The following is a 23,610-nucleotide window of genomic DNA, read 5'->3' on the forward strand; positions in this document are numbered from 1 at the left end:
GAAGTGACTCACAAGAATCACCAACTGCAGTTCCTGGCTCTTGCACAGGACAGCCCTAACAATCCCATATGTGCCTGAGAGCCTTGTCCAAATAATCCTTGAGCTCTGGCCGGCCTGGGGCCATGACCACTGCCCTGGTTGTTTGTGTATATATGTACAGTTGTGTGTATGTACAGGGAGCTGGGCTGTGTTGGAACAGTCCCGGTGGCACCACCTCAGAAGCCTGGCTGTCCCTAACACTTCAGAGATGATTAACCTCGGTGCTTATCCAAAATTCTAGGGAGGAGTGTCTTGTACCAGCATGATCATGATCTATAGTTTTGTTCACATACAGGCTATGCAGTACATTCAGTATGTGATGTACCTTTTTTTAGTAAGTAAGCTTAGTTAATCAGAGCAGGTTTTCTGATCTACAGCCTGTCATGAAGCTTCTCTCCAACTAGGTGTCTTTCTTTGAATTCCAGTTATGTCTTAAAAGTGTTTGGTTTCATTTCTGCCAGTAAATAATTAAGCATTCCATTTTCTAATTATAACTGTAATAATTGCAATGAATTAGGGATGCTAGTTACAGCAAATACTGAAATGGTTTATGCATATGGTTTGTGTACCTTGCACATCTATACATATGCATTTAGCACTGAGCAGCAATCACAGTTGTAGTGCACTCTTAATTCATTGCCTGTTCTGTGCTTGCAGGTGGTTCTCCTGGGGATTGACATCATCTCTGCACTGGTGTCCCGCTTGCAAGATCGCTTCAAGGCCCAGATTGGCACAGGTGAGGGGTCTCTGTGTGAGTGTCACCATCACTCTGCACTGGCTGCTGGACTCAGTTGTCTTTCTTCCCAGGAGAGCACTTGGGAGGCTCTTGGTGGTTTTCATGCTCTGCTGAAGGGCAGTGAGGCTGGTGCCTCTACTGGGCTTTGGGGGGAGAGCAGAGGGGCTCTGCCACTGTTACAGTTTTTTCCTGGGGGATTTGAATGTTCCTGTTTTCTTTCCTTAGTGCTGCCAAGTTTACTTGATAGGCTGGGAGATTCTAAGGACTCAGTGAGGGAGCAGGATCAGACCTTGCTGCTGAAAATCATGGAACAAGCTGCTAACCCTCAGGTATGTTCAGCAGTCCTCCACAGCCTGAATGGCTGTGTAAAAAAGGAAACCTTTTGTTCTGTCAGAAGGTTTTCTCAGCCATTTTTCTGTCTGAAATGGCTTCATCTCCCTACACCTTGTTGTGAGATGTTTACTTCACTTGGGAAGGCTGTTGCCTAATCCACTGACGAGAGCATATCAGTGGATTTCCCAGGGATGGGATGGGTATATGTCAAGAGTTATTGTTCCAGGTTTTTGGAAGGTGCTTGCTTTCTGTAAGTATGAGTATTGTTTTAGGTAGTGGGGGGTTACTGTGAAGTGAGCACAAAACAAAGAATTAGATCTAAAAGTATCTTGCTCCTTTTTGTCCTGTTCTGCTTGGATGGGTGTAAAGCTTGTATTTGAGCTCCAGAGGTGTTGTGGTGTATGTCTGCTGGAAGACAGAATCTGTTTCTTACCCCGTCTCATTTTTTTCTCTTTCCTGTCTTCCTCAGTACGTGTGGGACAGGATGCTGGGAGGATTCAAACACAAGAATTTTCGGACAAGAGAAGGGATTTGCCTCTGCCTTATTGCAACACTCAATGCGTAAGTCAGAACCTTCTGCAAACCTGTGTTGTGTACATGAGCCTGCTCTGATTCATAATGGTGCTTTTTGTTCTTTATTCCCAGATCTGGAGCTCAGAGTTTAACACTGAGTAAGATAGTGCCACATATATGTAACTTACTTGGAGATCCAAACAGCCAGGTGAGCTTTTGCTGTGAGTCACATCTAAAGGTTGTGCTGGTTGCCTTGTTGGTAAATGAGCTAATTGTGCTGCTGGTGGCGAGCTCTGAACAATGCTGTGCACACAGAACCTTTGGCTGGTGTTGGAGAGGTATAATTTGAAGTATGTCCAAGCCAGCATATCAGTTACTCCAAGGGTTCAGCAGAACAACATGAATCTGCAGGTGAGATGAACAGAAGAGGGAAACCTCTGTGGGAAGAGAATTCCTGTGCCTTGGAGCCTGAATACAGGGGAGGGTGCAGGGATCCCTCTGGGCTCAGTGCAGCACCCCTCACCTTCAGGGAGAAACCAGTCTGGGCAGGGAGGGCAAACGGGGCCAGTCAGACAGCCTGGCCATGTGCACTGCCGGAAGTTGTACAGGCAGTTTCTGAATAGGGGTGAAGAATACCTGTACCAGGACCTTGAATCAGCAATGCAACCCAATGAAAATGCAAGTGGAATAAAATCTGTTGCTCCTAAGCGCTTTTTGTCATGTTTGGGATTAGATGCAAGTATATGGGGTTAGTGGGAAGAGGGAGGTGGAGAAGTAGCATTCAAACACTTGTGTAATGTGGATTAGCAGTTTTTGAATAATGCTGTTGGTTGTTCTGCCGCCCTGGGTGACACATCTGTGATCCAGGTCTGAAGAGAGTGTTCAGCTGGAAGGAGGTGTGGGGTGTCCAGCTGGAGAATGGGTTTGTGTTTGCTCTGGGAAGTTGACCAGATTTCCGTGGCTGTCAGGGTCTCTCCTTGCTAAGAGGAGGACTGAGAGTGAAGCAGCCTTCCCTTGCTGCTTGTGCCAGTGCAGGATGGTAAAACCATTTCTCCAAGAAATTTAATGTTCAGGGTCCTCTGTAGTTCTGAGTTTGGGACTAAGTAAGCTGTTATCCTCCAAGGAAATCCTGGGCTTATGGCTTGGACTTGCTAAGCACACATGTGCCTTGGTCCTGCCATAGGTGAGCTGTTGAATTAACTGGAAAGTTGGTGAGGGCGCTGAGACATTTTCCTTCTGTGCTACCTCTTCCTTGTGCCTGGCACAGCTCCTTGTCCTGTATCCAGCTGCAGGGGGAAACAAGGCTGATCTCTTTCCATTTTTCCTGGGTCTGGTCCCTCATCCCCAGAAAGCCTGTGCCTGAATTGGTCAGACAGAAGTCGCTGTGACAGTGGCTCTGGGTGGAACAGTGTCTGCCCTGGGGCAGGGCTGGTCCTGGGCTCCCCTGGAGCTGCTGCTGTGCCGCTGGTGCCTCCTGAGCCCCGGGAGACTTGCTGGGCTCGGTCGCTGCTGCCCTCTCTTGGAGAGAGGGGAGAAACAATTCCAGGTCAAGTCCAGTTTTTCTTTTGTTGTGGATGTGAAAGCTGTTCCATCAGAGCCCTTTTCAGAAAGAGTGCTTTAGTTGTTTTCAGCTGATGTGACTGTAACCCAATGTGCATCTGGTGTGGCAACAGTAATTAAACTCTGATCATTTTCTCAAAAATAAAATTACTAAAGCTTTATTATTGCTGTGGTAGAGTAAACCAAGTATGATGGTGGGGGCTCCTTGCCTTGCTCCTTGGGATTTACAGTCCTGCAGCTGTGTCTCTGCTTAGCTGTACACACAGAGGCAATCCTTGCTGTGCTCAGGCTGGGTTGGGGTCCATGTACCCAGAAACTGGGGGCACCAGAGAGTACCCACAGACTGTTGTGCCCGGCAGCATTGGTGGCAAATTGGGCTGATGGGCAGGAGGAGAGAGGCAGGAGTGCTGAGTAAGGGCTGGCATGAGAGCAGGAGGGGTTTGGAGGCTGGCAGGGACCTGCTGAGCGGGCAGGCTGCAGAGCAGGAGAACGAGGAGAGGTGGGTGAGTCAAGTGTTGGGGATGTGTGCCTGCCCTTTGACTCCCACCTACAGGCAATTCTAGCTTGTGTCTCAGGATATTCCATGTCTACTCCTGGGGTGTATGTGGGGGTAGCTGCTGGGCCATCTTCTGAGAAGCAGAAGTGTACAGTCAGTGTTTCTGTAGGCAGAGCAGTTTGTTTACCTTCTCTCCCTGCTGTGTCTACTCGAGGAAGGGTTTAAGTACAGAAAGGTGACACTTTAATCAGATTTATGTCTCTTCTGTTGGCTGGAAGGAAGGATGTGCTCAGCAATTTCTTGCAAATCAGTTTGGAAAATATGCAAAATTCATGGTGACTCAGGTGATTGATTCCTCCCTTCCTCCCTGTTTTGTTATCAACATAGAAATAGAATTTTTTAAGACAGCATTAAAAATCAGTTTATTTGATAATATCTTAATAATATAAGGTCTGTTTGTGTCTCTATCTTTTTTTCATCCAGTAAATGTACCTGTTGTATACAGTGGGAGGAGTTTGGCAAAGACAGCCAAGTTCCTTTTGCATGAAGCCTTTCATCTTACACCTTCACTGCTTTTTCAATTCAATTACCTGCTGATACTGTTAACATGTGAAAGGCAGGGTTGGAAGCTCCTTCATGGACTGTGTGGTAATGTGTAGTGGCAGCTGTTGCTGAGAAATAGACAAATTTAGTTCTCTAAGTTAGGACTTATTAGGGGTTTATTAATTTAAATTGTAAAGATGATTGATTTCTCTCATGTCTCACATCCAGGTTCGAGATGCAGCAATAAACAGCCTTGTGGAAATTTACAGACATGTTGGTGAACGTGTAAGGGCTGATCTCAGTAAAAAAGGATTACCCCAGTCTCGGTAAGTTGAGAATGTCCTTAGGTCTTCACTATTTTTGGGCTGCTTTTTATTCCCTTCCTTCCTTCAGAAGACTTCAGGAACCTCACGACTGAGCCTTTTCCCAGGAACATTGTTTCATTTTTTATTTTTATTCTTTAATCTGATAAGCACTCAGATTTACTTTGTGCAGACCTGTACCTTTGCCCAAGTATGCCACAGCATCTTTGGAAAACCACAAAAATTATTACAGATATTTAGTTAACTGATTTAAGATTAAGGGAATTAATATTTTTCCTGTATGTGAGAGGAGAGACTTCAGAGTAGCTTGTGTTTATGCAGCTTAGGCTGTCATAAACAACAAAAGCTCACAGACAAAATAATAAATTTTAAGATTTTATTAAAAAAAAAAAAAAAGGCAGCTTCCCTCCCCCAGCCCCCAAACCTCAGACAAAAAACAACCAAACTTATATCAAAATCAAAGGCAGGTCCCTCTGCTTCTGCTGTTTCAGGTGCATTAGAAAGCTGCTCTGCATCCTGCCTGCAGTGCTCAGGGCAGAGCATGGCAGCCCTGAGGATGGAGTAGATGGCAGCTTGTCAGTGCTCCGAGGGAAGAGGGGGTTTTGGAGTTGGGGTACATGCAGGTGGAGGCAGCACTGTTCCCTCTTGTTCTGCAGTGGAAACATCTGCTCCCACAATGTGCCTTAAAGTAATAAACTCACTGGGAAGGAATGATGAGATGTGATTAGAATCTTCTGCTCTGCTAGACCTGTGACATAAATGGGAAGGTGTCAGGGCCAAAGACAAATGTTGTGTCAAGTTGGTTTTCAAGGGTGTGTTTTGTGGTATTGCTGTGAATAGTTAAGATAGAAAAAAGGGTGGTGAACTGGAAATGTGTCTACAATTGGCCTTATCACATCTTCAATAATGTAATATTTTCAATTATATCTCAGATTTTCCTTTCAACTTTTGTGTGTTGATTTTTTTTTTTAATATTAAAATAACTTCCTTGCATTGACATTTTCTGCTGACATTTTTGACAGTGCTCCAGATGACCTGAGTGAAGCCAAATGTCTTCTATAAGATCATAAGATGTTAGAATTTGGCTGCCCGGGGAAGTGGTAGAATCACCATCTCTGGAAGTGTTCAAAAGCCATGTGGATGTGGCATTTGAGGACATGGTTTAGTAGTAAACATGGTGTTTACTGCTAAACATGGTGCTGGGTTAAAGGTTGAACTCAATGACCTTAGAGGTCTTTTCCAGCCTTAGTGGTTTTATACTTCTAATATTCCTAAAATTTAAATTCAGTTGTTCATTGTGTATTTTTTTAACTTTCAAACAGGTTGAATGTAATTTTTACAAAATTCGATGAGGTCCAGAAATCTGGAAACATGGTGCAGACTTCAGTGGGTGAGTAGAAATGCTTGTACTCTCTGTTTGGTGCTTTTAGCAATTTTCAATTAGTGAGGCATTCAAATGGACATTCAGCAAGCATTCTGTTAGGAGAAGCAAGAATAGTGATTGTTCAGAAATATACACAGTGTCTTTGCAACAAATAAAATGGATGTTTAATTTGTCTGCTGTCCTTTTGTAGTATCAGAAGGAAGCCTAAGTTTTGAGAAGAGAAGTGGTGCTATAACTGTCTTCTTTTCCTCTTGAATTACATTAGGGAAATACATCTCCTGTTCTCTAGTCCATGTGCATGTAAATTGTTCATAAGGTGAATTAAATAATAATTTCAGAGAAGAATTGCCTTTTCAGTTTAATGCCCTAAAAGGCACAGAGAGTGTACACAATAATGCAGCAGTGTTCTGTTTAAAGCTCACGTTGTTTGTATTTTGCAGTTCCTAAGTGTCTGGGATTCCTCCCAAATCTGTCCCAAACCAGGACACTAAATTTGCATATTTTGTATGTTTAGGACTGATAGCCAAAGACCCTTAATCTGAGCCTTAATTCTGTTTTGGCTGAGACTAGTATTTTGCTTATCGTAATAACAAGTGTTTATTACTGTGTTTACAGATAAGCTCATGAGCTAGGAAATAATTTTAACAGGTATTATAGGTATTGTTTAACAGTAGGTTTTTGTGAGAATTCTTGGTGAGAAAATGCATCTTTCTGCTGACAGTTGAGTAGAGCAGATGAAGAGCCTGAGTTCAGCACTGTGTGTTCCTATCAAGCTCACACCCTCTGCAGGGCCAGGAGCAGGGGATGTGATATCCCAGTCATCCCCACCATGCTCTTCAAAGTCAAGAGAGCAGAGAGGTGTTTTCTCTTTTCCCCTTTTTCACTTTTGGGCACCATTCTTCTTGACATAACCATTTTACAATACAGTAAACTTCATCCCTGCAGAATCAATAAAATTAACTGATTTGAAAATCCTGAAGTTATAGTTTGGATTATTCAGAAATATGATGTATTATCTTGTATGTTTGGGAATGATGAAGACCTGATACGGGTTCCTCTGTGATGGAATGGGTTAAAATTACACTTTTGCATAATATGGGACTATTTTTTATGTCCAGGTGGATGAGGCTTACAGGGGTAAAAAAGTGCAGTTGGGAAACAGATGTCCTTGTTCTTTTTTAATAGGTGGGAGGACGAGTAAATATTTAATCCCTTAGCAAACTTGTTTAGCTTCCCAGCCTCCAGGTGATTTCTCTGAAACCCCTTCTCAAACTGGAACAGATTTACTGCTGATTCAACTTCCTTGCTTTCTGCTTGGCTAGGCTAAGGTGGAATTTTCGTCTTGCTAGCAGTGGAATAGAATGAACTTTCAAAGAAAGAAAAAGCAATTTGATGCATCATTGTACTATGTAGATTGCTATTGTTTGGTGTTTCTAGGAGGCAGACTCGTGATCTGAGATGTATTGCTACATCTGAAGCATCAGATCTTCTACTTTTAGGCTTCACTGAAAATTATTTTTTCTTTTATACCCCTTTGTCACTGTTTCAGTGAAAGATTTACCCTTTTGTGTATCGAGGTTCTGAGACGTTATGATCCCCATCTTCTGACTCCATGGAGAGCTTTCAGTACTTCCCAGAACAAGTACCCCTGTATTCTGCACTCTGTTTAACCTGATCTTCTGATCTCTCCCTGCTGCTTGCTTGTGCTGTGGCAGGATGCAATCTCTGGAGTCTGTGTGTGTGGTAGGATTTCTCCTCAGTGGAATCTCCTGTATGAACATCGAGACCAAAAAGTAGCCTGGGGTAAAAGGGAGGGTGGAGGAGTGTTAAGGGTCAAAGAGAGCAAAGTGTAGGATCTCCTATAGTTCTACCAGAACCTTTTCATCTTCCCTAGAAATGAAAAAGTTGTTCTATAAGTTCTATAGTTGCAGAATTAAAGTAGTTCTCATTTGTGAAGTTAGTAATGATAACATTGCTTATTAACATTTTTTGTGAGTGTTTGAGGGGAGGGTTCAGTTTCCCTTAGTGCCATGGGCTTGTTTGTTGCTTCTTCCTCACCCTCTAAGCGCAGCACAAATACAGTGTTACATGCTCGTCCTATCTTGTGTGTCAACAGCTCTGTGCAACTTTCAGTTTATCTTTCTGAGATTGTGTAAGCCAGCAAAAGGAGGTTTATCTTCACCCACAGTCACAAGTTTATTGTGGCCTGTGAGAGAAAGACAAGCTAAATTTGTCAGGTTTCTTGCGTCCCTGACACTTTCTGAACAAAGGTGACACTTTCAGCAGTTGTCAGAGTCACCAGGGAGGATGGTGATAGATATTGCACATGCAAAAGATTTGCCTTTCTCAGGAAATAGTGGAAATAGCTCAGTTTGGTTAACCCTTTGAATTTGGCAGAGTGGTTGGGTGGGTGACTATGTGAATGTGCTTCTCTTGTGGGTAACCAAGAGCAGGCTGTTGGCAGAAAGGTCACTCATAACTGAGCACCAGAGTTGTGCTAATCACAGCGAGACTTGAAAGCGGTTGTCAAACCTCTGTTAGTGCAGAACTCAGTGGTACTGGACAGCTGGGACAGCAGCTGTGGCTTCTGGAATGGTGGAACACAGTAAAAACTAGTCTCTTGGCTCTGAGGCTGTTTGGGATAACAGTTACCTCTGCCAGTTCTCTGAGGATTCAAGTAAAAGGAAGGAGTTGCAGCAGTGCTCTCTGTATATCAGCAGTACTTTGGAGATTAGTGAGTTCCTCTAACTTGTTAAAGTTTTCATATCTAGTGGTTCCCAAGACAAAAACAAACAGAAATCTTACATAGACTACTAGAAAAGTTGTTTAAAATAATAGGACGTTTTCCTAACCCAAAGAAATCTAATGAGTCAACTCTAATCAAACTGAATTTCAAGTCTCTGAAAATAATTCATGTTTTGTTTTGGCTTATCTTTCTAGTAGTTCATTAGTGCTTGTTTGAGTTTATCTTGAATTGTTTGATTGTTTTTTTGGCTAGGCTTTGTTTTTATCATTTAGTAACACAAGAATCAAATGCATAGTGGGGTGGGGGAGGTTTGCATAGTAATCTGAGGTGTTTCATTAAGTCGGAGGAGGTTTTGGCATGCCCAAGTATGCTGCTTGTTGCTAGGCTACCAGCAGTCCTTACAGCTAGAATATGAAGTTAAAATCCGTGCTGGATTTCTTGATGATTCTCAGTGCATCTCTGTTTTGTTATTTGGCATATAATTAGTCAGCCTCTTGAAGCAAAAATTATAGTTTTTCCCCCTTTGGGCTTTCAGCAAGCTAATTATTTTCTGTGTAACTGCTTTTGCTAATTATGCAGATGCCTTATTCCCCTGGGACAAATACATTTTCAGCATGAAAGAGCCTGTAATTGCCAGCTAGTCAGCTGCTGTCTTTGAGTGGCATTGTGTGATGATCTTTAGTTGGATGTGATACAGAGAGAGGCTATTGGACAGTGACTCCAAGAAATTCATGCTGTATGCGTTTCCTTGGTATTATCTGGAGGGGCCGTTACAGAAACTACAGATTTTCCATGGATTTGAGTTGACTTTGAATCAGATCTGGACTCCAGAACTTTATAATCAAGTTTCAGTAAAGATTAAGAATGAAATAAATTATCTTCTGAAAAATACAAGCTGATAGGAATCAATGACCCAAACCAAAGTTATGACCAACCAAAATGTTTCGGTGTGGTTTTTATGCTTTTCATCATTGTGATTATCCTAATACGATGCAAACCTTCATTTTTTTGATGTGAGTCACACAATTTTTGTGAGATGCTTTTATATTTGTGCATGAAGGGATATTGTGGTGGTGTTCCTGTGGCAAAGGAGGGCATTGAACTTTGTTGCTGATGTTGAATTTTGATTCAGAAGAGCAAGATTTAGGGACAGTGGAGGTGGCAGTGGTCTTGGGCTGGAAGGAAATCAAAGCAGGATCTCAAAGCCAGAATTCTGGAGCTGAAATCTCTCCCCCGCAGGTACTCATGGAGTAAGGTGAGGGGAGGATGCAATTTTGGTAGCTGACTGCATGAGTGTGTGTTCTAAGAGAAAGCAAGTTAATTAAAACAGTGCTGAAATAAAAGACATGATAATTTCAGTTACTGAAAACTTATGAAGGGGGAGCAATGCTATTTTTCAGTAGAACTACTTCTATATTTGGGAGGGTGTATAAGACAAATATGCTATTTACTAAATGAATTCTGTTTGTGAAGTTGTGAATTCGGAGTTAAATAGATGAAAGTTATTTTAGATTCCTGTTTTTTGCTGGTAATAAAGCTGAGTCACTGGAAACTATTTTCATATTTATTATATGAAGGAAAACCATCTACATTTGCCAAGTGGTGCTGCCCATCTGAGGGTGGAATATTGTTTGTTTGTCAACACACATCCAAGCAGCAGAATTGCAGATGGGAAGGAGTGACAATTGTCCAGATATTTTGAACCAGTAAATGCTGCACTGTGCTTTTTTGCATTCATACCTCCTTGTGCAATTAAATTTCCATTATGGCTTGCTCACTATTAATACAGTTCTCAAGTTGGAATACAAACTGAAACAAGATTGGTTTCATTGACTCAGCATTTTCAGCATGAAAAAAGCAAATAAATGCCTCTTCACCTGTGTGGGCTGAGAGAGAGCAGTCTGAGTGATGTTTGAATGAACACCATTAATTGATAGTGCATCCTTGTGGAAGGTATAAATGGACAAGAGGAGCTCTGCTCCCTTTTTAACAGCTTTGTAAATAAGCATATTGCTGAAATTCTCAAATGCAGAAGGGAAGGGGTGTGAGCAAGCAGGCACAGGGGGGCACATGGAGCTCAGCTGCATGCTGAACAGGCTTTTATTTTGGAGGAGAGGTGGCAATCGCCTGCTAGGTCACACAGCAAAGTGGTGTAGGAGGCTGGCGAGTTTGCTGGTGATCAAGTTGCTGAGAAACATGTACTGAGAGACGGCTGCTCCCCAGCACAGTGCCCTTCTCCAGCAGCTCCCCAGCACTGCAGAGAATAATGACTACAGGGAAAGGTAGGTGCTAATGAGTGTGCCACACGGATGGATGTGTTTATTTGTTAATGTCTGAGTATTCCACTGCTCTGTTTCTTTTTAATGTGTGTTGAGACTGAAGCAATCTTGCAGTAAAAGTGGAACTTAAAAAAAATAGCCTGTAAGCATCTGTAGCCTGGTGTCATCAAGCTCAGTTTAAGATTATATAAAATATGATAAATGGTCTGTTTGATGGGGTGAAGAAAAAGAATGTGTGCATATGAGGGGACCAGAACAGGTTGAGAGAGGTGAAGGACATGAATTTTCAGAAACCCTGCTGGTCTGTGTTATTTTTGAGTGATCATTGAGACTTCCATTTCCTAACTGTTTCCTTCTGCAGTATCAGTTGGGAAGATTATTTAAATTGGTTATGAGTACTTCTGAATTAGCATTGAATCACAGTTGCAAGAATGTACCAAATAGAGTTATCACTTTTTTTTAACCTGTATTTTTGTGTTTTAACTGCATTTCTGTAACAGGATGTCTGTGGTAGTCGGTGAGGCTGGATTGGGACTTGGTGAAATGGAAGGGCAGAAGAGCTCTGTATCTGTTCACCTGTGAAGATTTAATTTACAGGAGGGAAGCATATAGTGTATTTATTTTTGATACGTAACAAGCCTATGCTTTTCATCTGAGCTTTCAGAGGAGATGATTTCTGTTAGCCATCTTTGTAAAAGCTGCATTTTCTTTCTTCCCCCTTTTCTCTCGATTCAGTGTACCCGTTGTCTTTTTGAAATCCTTCCTATACTGTGGATGTAGTAGACTAATTTTAGGGAATCTGAGTCAGTCGGTATCAATTCTGTAAACCTTGGGTTTGTATTGCTATTTACTGTCTCAAGGTATGAGTTAATTGGCAGCTTTTTTTTGTAACAGAATGTGGAAATCTCCTGGGCAAACTGAATGCTGTGCAATGAATACTGCATGCTACAATATGTGCCATTTCTATGGACAGATCTTTATTTTATGCTTTTGGAATACTGTTTTCCAAGGCAATTACTGCATGTATTTTCAGAGGAAGCAGTGGATGCATATATGTGGTGTTCCTTGTTCACCATCAGTAAATGCCTCCCAATGCCAGGAAATTAATACAGAAACCTGTCTGGGCTGGTTCTTCTCATGAACTGCATCACCTGTGGATAGTGTCACCGTCTACAGCTGAGAGACCTTTGCACTCTGGCTCCTCCTCTCTCTCAGAAGAGGAGCTGAGAATAATCCATGATTTTTCCAAAGTCAGAATTGTGTTAAATAATTAATGTGCTTCATTGCTTATTGCAGAAAGCAAGCATGTATTTGTTGTTGTCAATGAAGTGTGATGATTTCATCCTGCTGGGAACTTCTCAGCTTTAAAAGATCAGCTGGTGGAATGAAGAGCCTGGGGCAGTGGTCTAGCTGATCTTATCAGTTGGGAAATGTCTGACCTCCAGGTCACTGCTGGTTGTCTGAACTGTAGTAGTAGCAAATGTCAGAAGAAAAGTACGTGTGTAAGTTGTTAGTGTATTGTGAATTCTGGATTGAATCCAAGTACCTTGATCCAGGATTTCCTTGCAAGGAAGACCAGAGTTCCTCTGGTTGTGTCATCACTTCCCCTAAGCCTGATGGTTTTATATGAACACACAAATGCTCTTTGGCAAAGCTTTGGTGTAATTAAGCAGAACCACTTTACTACCAACATCACTTACAGACATGTATAAAATACAGGCTGAGGGAGTGGGCAGTTAAAGGATGAGATGCTGCTGTTTAGTGTGGGCTTCATGAGTAAAAGATTAATGTGCACCATTCCATTATTACTGATGGAAGTTAAACACATGAAGGTCCTGCATATATGGAGATGAATTTCTTCATGCAGGGCCTCTTCTCTTCTTACCCACTGGTAAAGTACCATGTGTATCTGAGCAAACTCAGTGGTTGCCTCAGGAAACACATGCAACCTAGAACACATGGCAAGTATGAATTTAAGTCCAGTGTTCATAAAGAATTAGAATGAAAAATCCTACATCCTTCCCTCCCAAGGAAACTGCAGTCACATCTGGTACAGCTGTGGAGATGATCACAATTCAGGAATGCTTAGTAGTTTGCTGATTTCTCTGCTGTGACCTTTTCTTTGAAATTCTTTCACTTGTTTTGGTGTCAGGTTGGTTTCACCTCTAAAACAAAGCCTTAAATTTGCAGTGGTCATTGTTTTTAAAATCTTTGCACCAGTTTAGTGGTATTTTCCTGTGCTGTTTTTCCCAGCTGGCTCTCCTTTGTAGTTGTTCTGTCAGAAAGAGCTTGCAGTCAAAGCTGGAGCAGTATTAACTCCAGTGACATTTTTACATGAAAGGACTAACTAAATCTTATGGTTTTGATCACTTAGCTTTGTTTATGGTACACAGAATCTTCCAGGGGCAAGTTCATTAGTAGGATGATTCATACATATGTCTGTACACACACATATTGATCACTGTCAACATAGCAGTGATTTTAAGTCAGCCTTTTAATTCTCAGCAATTCTCTGAGATAGGAGTACAAGCTATTCAAATATCATAGAGGAAGACTGGCACACTGAAGGGCAATCTGGTGGGAGTAAAAAGTATCCCATGGTTGTACACTGTGCAGATTTGTGAAGTTTATTTGGGTTGTGTTTGTGTTTCACACACGCTGACTTCAACACTTGTTGGGAGTATATAGTTGAGTATTTCTGTGAGCGCAAGTGAAGGTATCACAAACTTTCTGCTCCTATGACAATAATTACAAAATTGTTCTTGGCGTAGAAGTCCTTGCCTGAGGGTCACAAATAGTTCAGTTTCCAGGAAAGTGATGGAGGAGTAGGTGTCTGTCTTTTTCCTTTCTGTATGCTGGCTGGGTGCTGGAGAGTAGTCTCCTAATAACTACTTTTAAATGAATGCTCTGGGCTGTTTTTATATAGAATCACTGTCCCAGTTAGAATTCAGTTGCTGTCCTTAATCAGCTGCCTCAGTGGTGGCCAAAGACTGCTTAGGGAAGAGATGAAATTTCTTGCACCTCTTGTGGAGCACTATGATAAATTCTGTGCTGCTGCTCTCATTTATTTGATGAGATTTATTTTCAGGTTGAGTGTGTAACAAATGGACTGGGTTTAGCTGCTGTAATTAGCAGCCTCTGAGGACAGCAGTCACTCTGGTAATTGGTGAAATACAGGATAGTCTTTTATGGGTAACAGAAGTACATGAAACCTGTTTCTCCTAACAGCAACAAATAACATCCCTGTCCTTGTATATTGTAGCTGCCGCTTTCATAACTGTGAGGCTTTATTAAAGAGTCTAGAATGAAGAGCACCTGGTTGATTTCTAAAGAACCTGAGACCAAGTGCTCAGAAGATTGAAGGTCTTCTTGAACCTAGGTTCTTTTTGTTTTCAGATCGTTGACCTTAGGCTGGATGAGGTAAGACTGCTGAGCCCATTTCTGAGGAAGACTTACTAATACAGATGGTATATCCAGTTTTAACATGCTGTGGTAGAACAAAACCTGCCTTTACAGCCATGTTAGTGAGGGGCATGAAGAGGAGCTTTTTCCAAAATGCAGGAGTGGACAAGTGCTGGTTTGTTACTTCAGAGGGAGGTACAGGGAAGGCATTGTCTGTACTTGGCCCTGGTCTGGCAATACACTGCCTTCCTCCTCTGTTAAGTTTGGCTGAAGTATTTTGTTTGTAGCTCAAATACAGTGATGTGAAATAGAACAAAACTGAGCTATAATAAGTAAATGCATCCTATTTTTGTAGTATTAAGATAGCAAGTACTGCATAATGACTGGGTTTTTTCTGCCTGCTAAAGGAATTAATTCTGCCCTGCTGCTCTGTCAAAAGAATCCTTTTGTTGCATTGTGCTAAGCAGTTTGAGTATCTTTTTTTTTTTGTTTATTCCCCTGCAGCCCCAAAGCTGCAGACAGCCCTGAATAATCCTGGCTAGGTTTACACCCCACGTGTAGCCTGCAGGGATCTCACTGCAGACAAATCTTCATGAGGAAAGCTGCTAATGGCTGCTGCTTTGCAGGTGGCCTTCAGAGTCAGGCCAGGTGAATTTTATCAAAATTTATAAATAATGCACTACAGAGGAAGAGAGAAATACCTTCATTCACTGTGAAGTGTCACCGGAACTGCTTTTTTCAAGAATGGCAAAACCTATAGCAACCACATTTCCAGAGCTGTTTCCTTTCCTGTGACACACCTAACCTGCCTTCCCTCAGAGCTTGTCAGTGCACAACAAAATCCTTTGGATGCTTGACATGGATGTTTCTGGTATGAGATGCAGATGCTGATGTCTAAGGAATATGAGACATATCTGGGCTTCTTTGGAGATGAATGCTTGAATGCAGAGGTAGAAGAGAGAAATGTACACTATCTTTTTACTCCAGATCTGCTCCCTTTGATACTATTGGACTTTTTCCGATGATTTTCATAGGAGATGAACAGCCCCCCTATGTAAATTTCTGGTAGACTATGTTGTAAAAAGCCTTGTTATGAGTATTCTAGGCATGACTGCTCCTAGCCTTCCACAGGGAAGAGGGAGATAGGAGTTTCAGGTATGAAACAGTGTTGGCACTGCTTCTGCTAGTGTTTGTGCAGTTGGCAGCATTGGTTGTGCCTTCATGCCATGCAGTGAGACTGTTTCCTTTGGCTGTGGTGTGGGTAGAGGAAGGATGTGTACATCTTTAAGAAATGCATGTCTCCCACATACATCTCTGCTGAGCAATGGGACTCCTGTCTAGTGAGTGCTGGCTCATAATGAGGCCTGACATTTCTAATTAGGGCAGCTTTATGAAGAATGGGTCTAACTCTGTTCTCCATCGTTTATGTTTCTTCCCCTGAACCTCCCCCCAGCTCCTGCTGGGATCAAGGGAAATCCTGGAGGCAGCCCTGGAGAGGCAGAGCTGGGCACACTTCTTCCTGCTGCAGCTCTGCCAGTGCACTTCAGCTCCGATTTATGCTCCTGCTGTTTGAGCTCTGTGCTGGGCAGGAGCTGAATCTGCAGAGGGTTCTAATCACATGAGCTTCTGTGATGTGGAGGGACAGTCACGCTCCTTTTCACTGGAGACTTAAATAAGATCTGATCCCAAGCTTCCACAGGCAAAATATTTATGCACCAGCACACTGAAACTTATTCTCTGCTCCCTCCCCCTTAAGAAGCTCCATACTTGTCTCTAGTGCTTTCCTTAGATGTCTTTTTTTTTTCTTTTCTTTTCTTTTTGATGTGTGTGCTGGATTTTGTCTCACTGCAGTGGGATTTCTCCAAAGCCTCTCTACTGGGTCTTTGTATGCACGTTGTGCTCTGTGCTTGCTGCTTCCCTTCATGGCACTCCCTGAAGCCTATTTATTATCACGGGCTCTAAAGCAGGCTTGTCCCTATTTTTGTCCTAACTATTTCTTGTTTGCAGCAGCACGTTATAAGGAGCTGTGTTCACTCTGCTGAAAGTGTGGGGGATGTGGCAGAATACTGGGGCCCTGGGAGCTTTGTGACAGAGTTGGACTGGGCCAGGTCCTTTGTATAGCGTGGGCCAGGTGCTCCATCAGCTGCAGCAGAATGTTCCCTCAGGGCTTCCCATGTGAGCATGTTACATTTGGTCCTTTCCACAGCTTCTTCCCAGGAAAGCTGCATCACAGAGCCATCTGAAACACCATGTTTAGCGTGTCCTAAAAATGGTAAATAGTTCCAGTTAGAGAGGAGAGTGTACCTGAACTGTGTGTGATGGTGCTCCGCACCCTTTGCCAGCTGTGGTCTGACCAGTATTTGAAAGCAGATGATCTTTGCTCCCTCATGGCATGCAGGGGGTTTCTGTGAAACTACACACAGGACAAATGCCAGTAAAAAGCTGTGATGAGCAGCTCATCTTGTAAATTTTGGGCTGGAATCTTGACTTTCCTGTACCTATAATGCATAGACCACTAATTCCAGAAAACCTCTGAATTAGAAGTAAGTTCTTTTTCATCAAGAGGTTTTCAGTTGGATTTATGCAAGTTCCAGTAGTCCACATTATTGAGGGACTGCAAGGACAGCCTTTTGCTTGGGTTTTTTTCCCATGAGTTGATATTTTTCTTCACTTTGAAAATAGTGAGTGAAGCACTGGAAGAGGTTGCCCAGAGGATCTTCATCCATGGATGTGTTCTTGAGCAATACAACTTTGTCAGCCCTGCTTTCAAAAAGAGGTTGAGTCACTTGACCTTCAGAGGTCCCTTTAACCTAAATTACGCCATTATTTCATTTTTCCTCCTGTAGGATGCAGTAGTTACAGAAGACCTTCAGATTGATTCAGTGTTTTTTTTTTTTAACTCAGTACATTCTAGCTGTGTGTGTCAGTGAGCTGAAGGCAAGGTTTGCCAGTGTCATTTGAGATTGTGTCTGATATTCAGCTCTTCAGTCTATCACGAGTGGTAACAGGGCTAAAGGCAGAAGTGAATGTGACCTCAGCTAACAACACAACCTGATGTCAGCATGAAAAGGCTGCAAGCCACAACAGAGGCACCTCTATAAATGGCAGCTTGTATCCTTTAATGCACATCCTCTGCTGATTTGGTGTTATGCTAGAATGGGTGATAGTGCTTCACTTTAGTTTTATTGGTCTGTCATCAGTGACTGTCAAGTTGCACATGGGCGTTTTCAGTAAAGCATTAAGATGCAAGATTGCTCTTTGATTTTAATATTAAGAATTTAAAGCTTGATATTTAAATGTGGATATATTCTAACTGTTTATGTGAAGTTTGCTACAAATTAGTAGGTGAGCTGTATTTTGTTCCATTTAATCTTCATGCCATTCTTCAAAATACTATTATTAGGAGTCTCGTGAAACTTCACTTGTAATGGCAAGCTTTATTTTGCAGACAGAGCTCTGTGTTCCTCTTCCTGATGTAGACAGCCTAAATATTTTTTATAACTCAGGATGTTTGAATTCATTTTCTTCATCTCAGTAAGGTTTTTTGCCTTCTTTCCATGTAATATTTGGAAAAGGAAGCTAAGTAAGCCTGGTTTAAATGTAATCTAGATGACTAACCTAGATCACCTCAACAAATCCACCCCTATTCCAAGCAGGAATTATCAGTGGTTCTTTGTGTCGGTGGGAGAGGCTTTCCAGATGATTTAGAAGGACCCTGTTTCAAATATTTAAAAACTAAACACAAAATTACTATTAAAAAAGAGGGACTGGAAGTTCTCCAGCCCATCTTCTTGGTTCTGTTTGTCAGTGAAGACTTCATCAATTCAGTCTCCAGACTGTAAAGAGGAGGGAGTGTGTAGTGGGCAGCCTTGAAGCTTTGCATGGGTCAAGAGGCAAGGCAGACAATTTGAGTTAATGCTAATTTAAGCATTGACTTCTTATGGCATCCTTATGTAAAGGTTTTATTGAAATTCCTGCCTCCCAGTTAAAAAAAACCTGATCTTACTTGCTTTCAATCTCTGAGCAAACCTAAAAGTGAATCTGTAGTTGTCTGTTACGTGCTGTGCTTCACATGTGCCAGTTCCTCTGTTTGCTAATTCTTCTTTAAGTGAAGGTAAGCACAGATGGTTGCTAAAGAGAACCAGATGATTTGCCAGCATGGTGGTGTGCTTGCAGGAGTGGGACTTGGACAGGCCTAAGGCTGATTTGTTGTCATTGCTTTGAGTTTGAAATTTTCATTTTGAAAGTTGAAATTCCTGAGTTTTGCCACCATCTTTAGTTTGTGATGTGATTCATTTATGGGTTTTTTAATTCTAGCAAGCTGCTTGCTGACCTTTCAGTCATTTGTTGTTAAGAAGCCATGCTTGTTTCCTGTTGAGCCTAAACAAGAATGGAACATGAATCAGCCATGAATGGAGAAGTTCATGTAGGGCATGCATTAATTCTGTAAGACACTTAGGGGTTCTTCTCTCCGTAGTGCCAGGAGGCAAAGTTGTTCTCATCCCTTCACAGACTCTTCAGACTAAATCATGCCAAGAGACTCTCACCAGAGGGGCAGCATGAGTGTAATTTCATCTTTTTAGCTCAGCTGACATAGTTCAGCTGGCCTGAAAGGCCCCTGGGTGCTGGTTAATATGCAGGCTAGTAGTTCAAAGCTTACTTCCTTGGCTGGCTCATGGCTTCTAAGCATGGATTCAATGCTTGACAACATCTAAGGAGCTGATGGGATGTACACTATATCCAATGAAAAAGGGTGCTGCTGGTCACTGATTGCTGCAGGCTGCCACAACAGTACAAATAGTAAAGAGCTGTTGTGTAACTGAGCCATTCAGTTCCAGTCTGGACAAAATAATAATTCTTGCTACTTGAAATTAAGGTAAGTGATCTGTAATGGAGGCAGGTGGCTCAAACTGGTTGATGGTGGAAGCTTCAGATGAACCAGCTCTCATGTTTTGGGAGGCCTCAAATATATTTTCTATCTGAATAAACTGATACCTGCTAAAGCAGTTGGCCACATATGAGGAAATAATCATGCCTAGACAGAATCTCTTCCTTCTATAGTATCTGCAAGCGTACAGGACCTTCAGCACTCCTTGTGAAAGGAATTAAGTGGTCAAGCTATGACTGGTACTTGTCTTCTCCAGAAATGATGAAAGTTTATGTACATTTGAGCATAGAATTTGGGTTTAAGGATTTGATAAGACATTATTTTCCCCTACACTTTATTCCCATTTCTTCTGAATTTTGTTTGCATCTGGAGGCAGAGTGCTGTGAACTGCTCACTTGCCCTGTGTTTGGTTTTCAGTAACAGCTGCTGACAGATGGCAGTGTCCTATGAGCATTCCCTGTTATTTGTGTTAAACAACAAGTCAGCAGCAACCTATGTTGTCTGCTAAAAATTACTGAATTGGGTGGAGAAAGATTTATATGACTTTTTCTTCTGCAAGTTGGTCTGCTTGACATTTTCTGATGTGCAACTACTGATACACTTCTTTGTTTTCTTTGTGTTATAGTCAGCTGTTTGTGCAATTTTTTTTAATGTTCATACTGGTTCTTCAGATAGTCTAAGCAATGCCTGGAAACACCTGCTAATAATAAAAACTTGCTAATTTGGTGCTCATATCTGCCTCTGCTTTCACACCTCCTCTATGGTATTACCACTTCCATACTGATAGTGTTTCAGTCATGAAGTTTGTGAGCACTTTTCAGTGTGTCAGCAGACAGTAATCCTGCCTGTCAAAGTGAGTATTAACACTTGGTTACACAGAGTGTAACACATGGTCACTCCTGCTTCTGATTTGTGAAAATGTAAAGCAAATGCATGAGAATCTGGAATCTGTTGATCTTAAGCAGTATTATAATTACCAAATAATTTACTTGAGTGTCAAGATCCTTTTACTTGGTGAATGAATAAATAGAAATAGTGGGTTGTAGCTCTCAGTTTTTACAGCTGGTTCAGGTGTGCTTTTGGACAAATGTGTTTGCACTCCTGTGAGTCACTGTGAAAGCCCCAAAGTTGAAGGTCCAGAAAGGAAACTCTCAGATAAAGTCTATGACTAGTTGTTATCATTTGAAGATTGGTTTCAGTGTCTCTTCCAGCTGGTAGAAGGAAGGTTTTGGTGTCACCTGGAATCCTGATGTTGCTACACATTTAATAAATACAAACTACAAAATATATTTTACTTGTATATAACACAAGTGTATTTTGCTTTGCACATATGAGTGGGAAGCTGTTGTGAAATGAATGATGTGGAAGAACCATTGTTTTCCTTGTTATATTTTACTCTCTTGCACATTTCATTTTTAACAACTTAGTCCTATATTTTTAATTCTTTCCATTCCTGTGTCTGAAATTAAATGTGTTTAAAATAAAATTTTGAATTCTTTGACATGTGTTATTTTCTTTTGTGCCTGCTCTGGATTGTAAATTCTAGGCGTATCTGGACACCTTACAGCCCATGAGAGACAAAGTACCTTTAATAACCTTGAACTTGGACTTTTTTTTTGTCATGCAGTACACAGATGTATTACAGTGCATTGTAATTTGAGTGAGTACTGGCAGGAGGGGGTTCACTGGATGGACTCACCCTTACAAAGAAAAATCATCCATTTTGCTTTTTGTGAAAGAGAAATTGTGCTCTTCTGCACCTCCTCTTCTCTGAGTCATGCCTTTTCTCCTGTACAACAATGTGAAGTGAGTGAAGATGACAACAAAGTGATCTAAAAATAAAGACTTAATAAAATGGGGATATAAGAAATCATACAAATGTGAGGATGCATCACACTTTGACTTCAAAGGTGCTTCAAAGAGCTTTCCTTCCCTCAGCTTTTGCCACCTCTGTGACCTGATGGCTACAGATACTTACCTTGGGATCAGTATCTTCAGAGCAAACTTAAAAAACAAATTTCTTCTTCCCAGTCATCACTTACAGTAAACCTGGGTTCAGGGAAAGATTTCATCAGTGCTATTGCACTGTAAAAGGCCCAGTAAGAGCTTGAAGACCATTATCTCAACCTGGGAACCTGTTGCAGAGTTTCCGAAATAGAAATGTCTCAGACTTCATCCCTATTTTATTTTGTTGAATAACCTTGAAAGAAGCCTCTTTAGGATTAATCTATTTGTTTCTGTTGTTACTCCTGATTAAGATTTATGCTCAAATGTTGTGCTGTTTGGTTTTGCAGTTGGTTGCCCGTGTAGTCTCTTCTATTCCTAAGTGGTAGGATATTATAATGACATGAATCCATTTAATCTCTACTTCTGTCTGTTCTCCTGCACCCCCTGAATACAAGGATTTCTGTCCTTTAAGTGCCAGAGAGTAGGTGGATCTAAAAGTCTTCCTGCATTACAGTACATGCCATAACATGCCTGAACAGGAGGAAGGTCTGAATTGGTCATCCTTGAATCACCCTAGATAGTTATGCTAGGCTTTGAGCTTGTCTGGCAACTTACAAAATACCACACAAGAAGTGATTGTTAGTGGTAAAATTAGACATTTAAATTATCTCTTGGGCTGACACTGTTTTAGTAATACTTGATTTTGACATCACACTGTGGGGAGTGACTTTATAGTAATGGAGAATAAGGAATCATGGCTTCAGTCACTAGGAAGTATTTAATTGAATTGCTGGCCAGAAAGAGATGCCTGACTCTTGCTTTTTGAGTATGATATTATTTGATCTGACAAGTAAGAAGTTGCATATGCACCAGTTCCTGGGATGGCTCACAAAGCAGTGTGTGAATTCCTGTCGTATGTGTTTTACAAGAATTTCTCTATTCCCTTCTCTACTCACTATCTGTCCTTCCTTGTGTGTCATAGAAATTTAATCTCTGCCTCCTCTGTAATTTCCAGAGCCTGGTGACTTCTATGTTTATATCATAACAGCCTGCTGAAAAGGGGACAGCTTGCTTCTAGGAGCTGAGCCTTTACAAGCACTACACTTTACAGCTTGCTGTTTAGGAGTAAAGTGTAAATGTCACATATGAAGGGACATATCTCTCTACAGCATAGACAAAGCAGTGCAACAGGGAAGAAGCTGCTATCTAATTTGTCCATTTGAATTATCATTGCAGTGATCTTTCAGGGTCACAGACGTACGAAGTCACTGTGCCAGCCAGACTTGCCTTAGGGAAAAGAGAGTTCTCAAGCTGCTTAGAAAATGGTTCTTTGTATTAATAAAGTGTTTGCTTTTTAGTTTTGACTTGTTGACTTCTTTAAGTCTTGCATGGAGGCAGTGGATGTGCCTGTCTTAAACCAGAAGTCTATATAGATGGAAATCAGTTGGGTTTCAGTAATCTGTGATGATAATGATTTCAGTAACTTTTCTGAATGAGGAAAAACTTAATACCAGCCACGCTCACCACCTTGTCTCAGTCTTGTTCCACATCAGCTTCTCTTGGCAGAATCACCTGTGAGAAATGCTAAGGAAAGATGAGTGATTTTGACTTCTTTTTTTTCCCCCAGTAGTGGTGAAAATGGCTGTGCCAGGCTTTTTCTGCAATCAGCATTCCCAGCTTTTGCATGGGAACCCCTTTGGTTTTTAATGTCTCCAATTCTGTTTAGGTCAGCATTTGTTTTGTGTAGTCTTTAATGAGCAGATCCAGAGTAAGATGTTTAGCTGGGTTGTGGTTAGTGTTTGTGTTCTTTGTGGTAAATGTGAATGATTCTGCTTGGCCTAATTTTCTTTCTTTAGGGCTAAATTAAATTAAATTACCTTACACTTGCCATAGTTTAATAGCATCTCAAGGGCTGCTACTTTGGCTCAGCTGGTGTCTTATAACTTGTTAAGCAGCAATAATTTGATCATGTGTCTGAGTCCTGAGGCAAATTCATCCTTCCTTTTCACTTGACAGACTTTGCCCTTGAACCAGAGGGAATCTGCTCGCTTGTAAATGTTTATTCAGAGCTTTCACTGCCTCTTACCAAGTTTTGAACTTGATTAAAACTAAGAGATTAAGGTCAAAAACAAGTCTGCCCTTAGTCCCTTTGTTTATTTCTTCTTGTGGGTGAGATGGTCTCGGAGTTGAGGTTAAGTGGTACAGGAGATAGAGCAGAGAAACTGGCAGAGTTCAGATCGGATGAATCAAGATTTTACTGGTCTGCCAAACACATTTTTTCAATTTGAATTTCCTATTTGATCCTGACATATTGTTATGGGATGCAGTAAGTGGCTTTATGTGGTAAAACAGATTTCTTTCATTGTTCCTTCTTGGACAGACCAGCTGTGGAAGTCTCCTACCGTGAACATAGTATGTGGG

The 23,610-nt window shown here is 41.5% G+C and overlaps 1 protein-coding gene across 11 annotated transcripts in view; it reads left to right on the forward strand.

Annotated features, from left to right (window-relative positions):
- CLASP1 (cytoplasmic linker associated protein 1) overlaps positions 1-23,610 on the forward strand; it is a 164,999-nt gene that overhangs the window by 43,057 nt on the left and 98,332 nt on the right. For 10 of the 11 annotated variants that reach the window (XM_084209512.1, XM_084209508.1, XM_084209517.1 and 7 more), the window contains exons 3-8: positions 697-775; positions 1,001-1,104; positions 1,578-1,669; positions 1,754-1,829; positions 4,449-4,546; positions 5,866-5,933. In XM_084209512.1, the coding sequence (XP_084065638.1) occupies positions 697-775; positions 1,001-1,104; positions 1,578-1,669; positions 1,754-1,829; positions 4,449-4,546; positions 5,866-5,933 (517 nt within the window). Of the gene's footprint in view, positions 1-696; positions 776-1,000; positions 1,105-1,577; positions 1,670-1,753; positions 1,830-4,448; positions 4,547-5,865; positions 5,934-10,830; positions 10,956-23,610 lie in introns of those variants that run through there. The other variant, XM_084209509.1, reaches the window with a different exon arrangement.

This window comes from Fringilla coelebs (assembly GCF_963513975.1).
Source record: "Fringilla coelebs genome assembly, chromosome: 7".
NCBI classification, from domain to species: domain Eukaryota; kingdom Metazoa; phylum Chordata; class Aves; order Passeriformes; family Fringillidae; genus Fringilla; species Fringilla coelebs.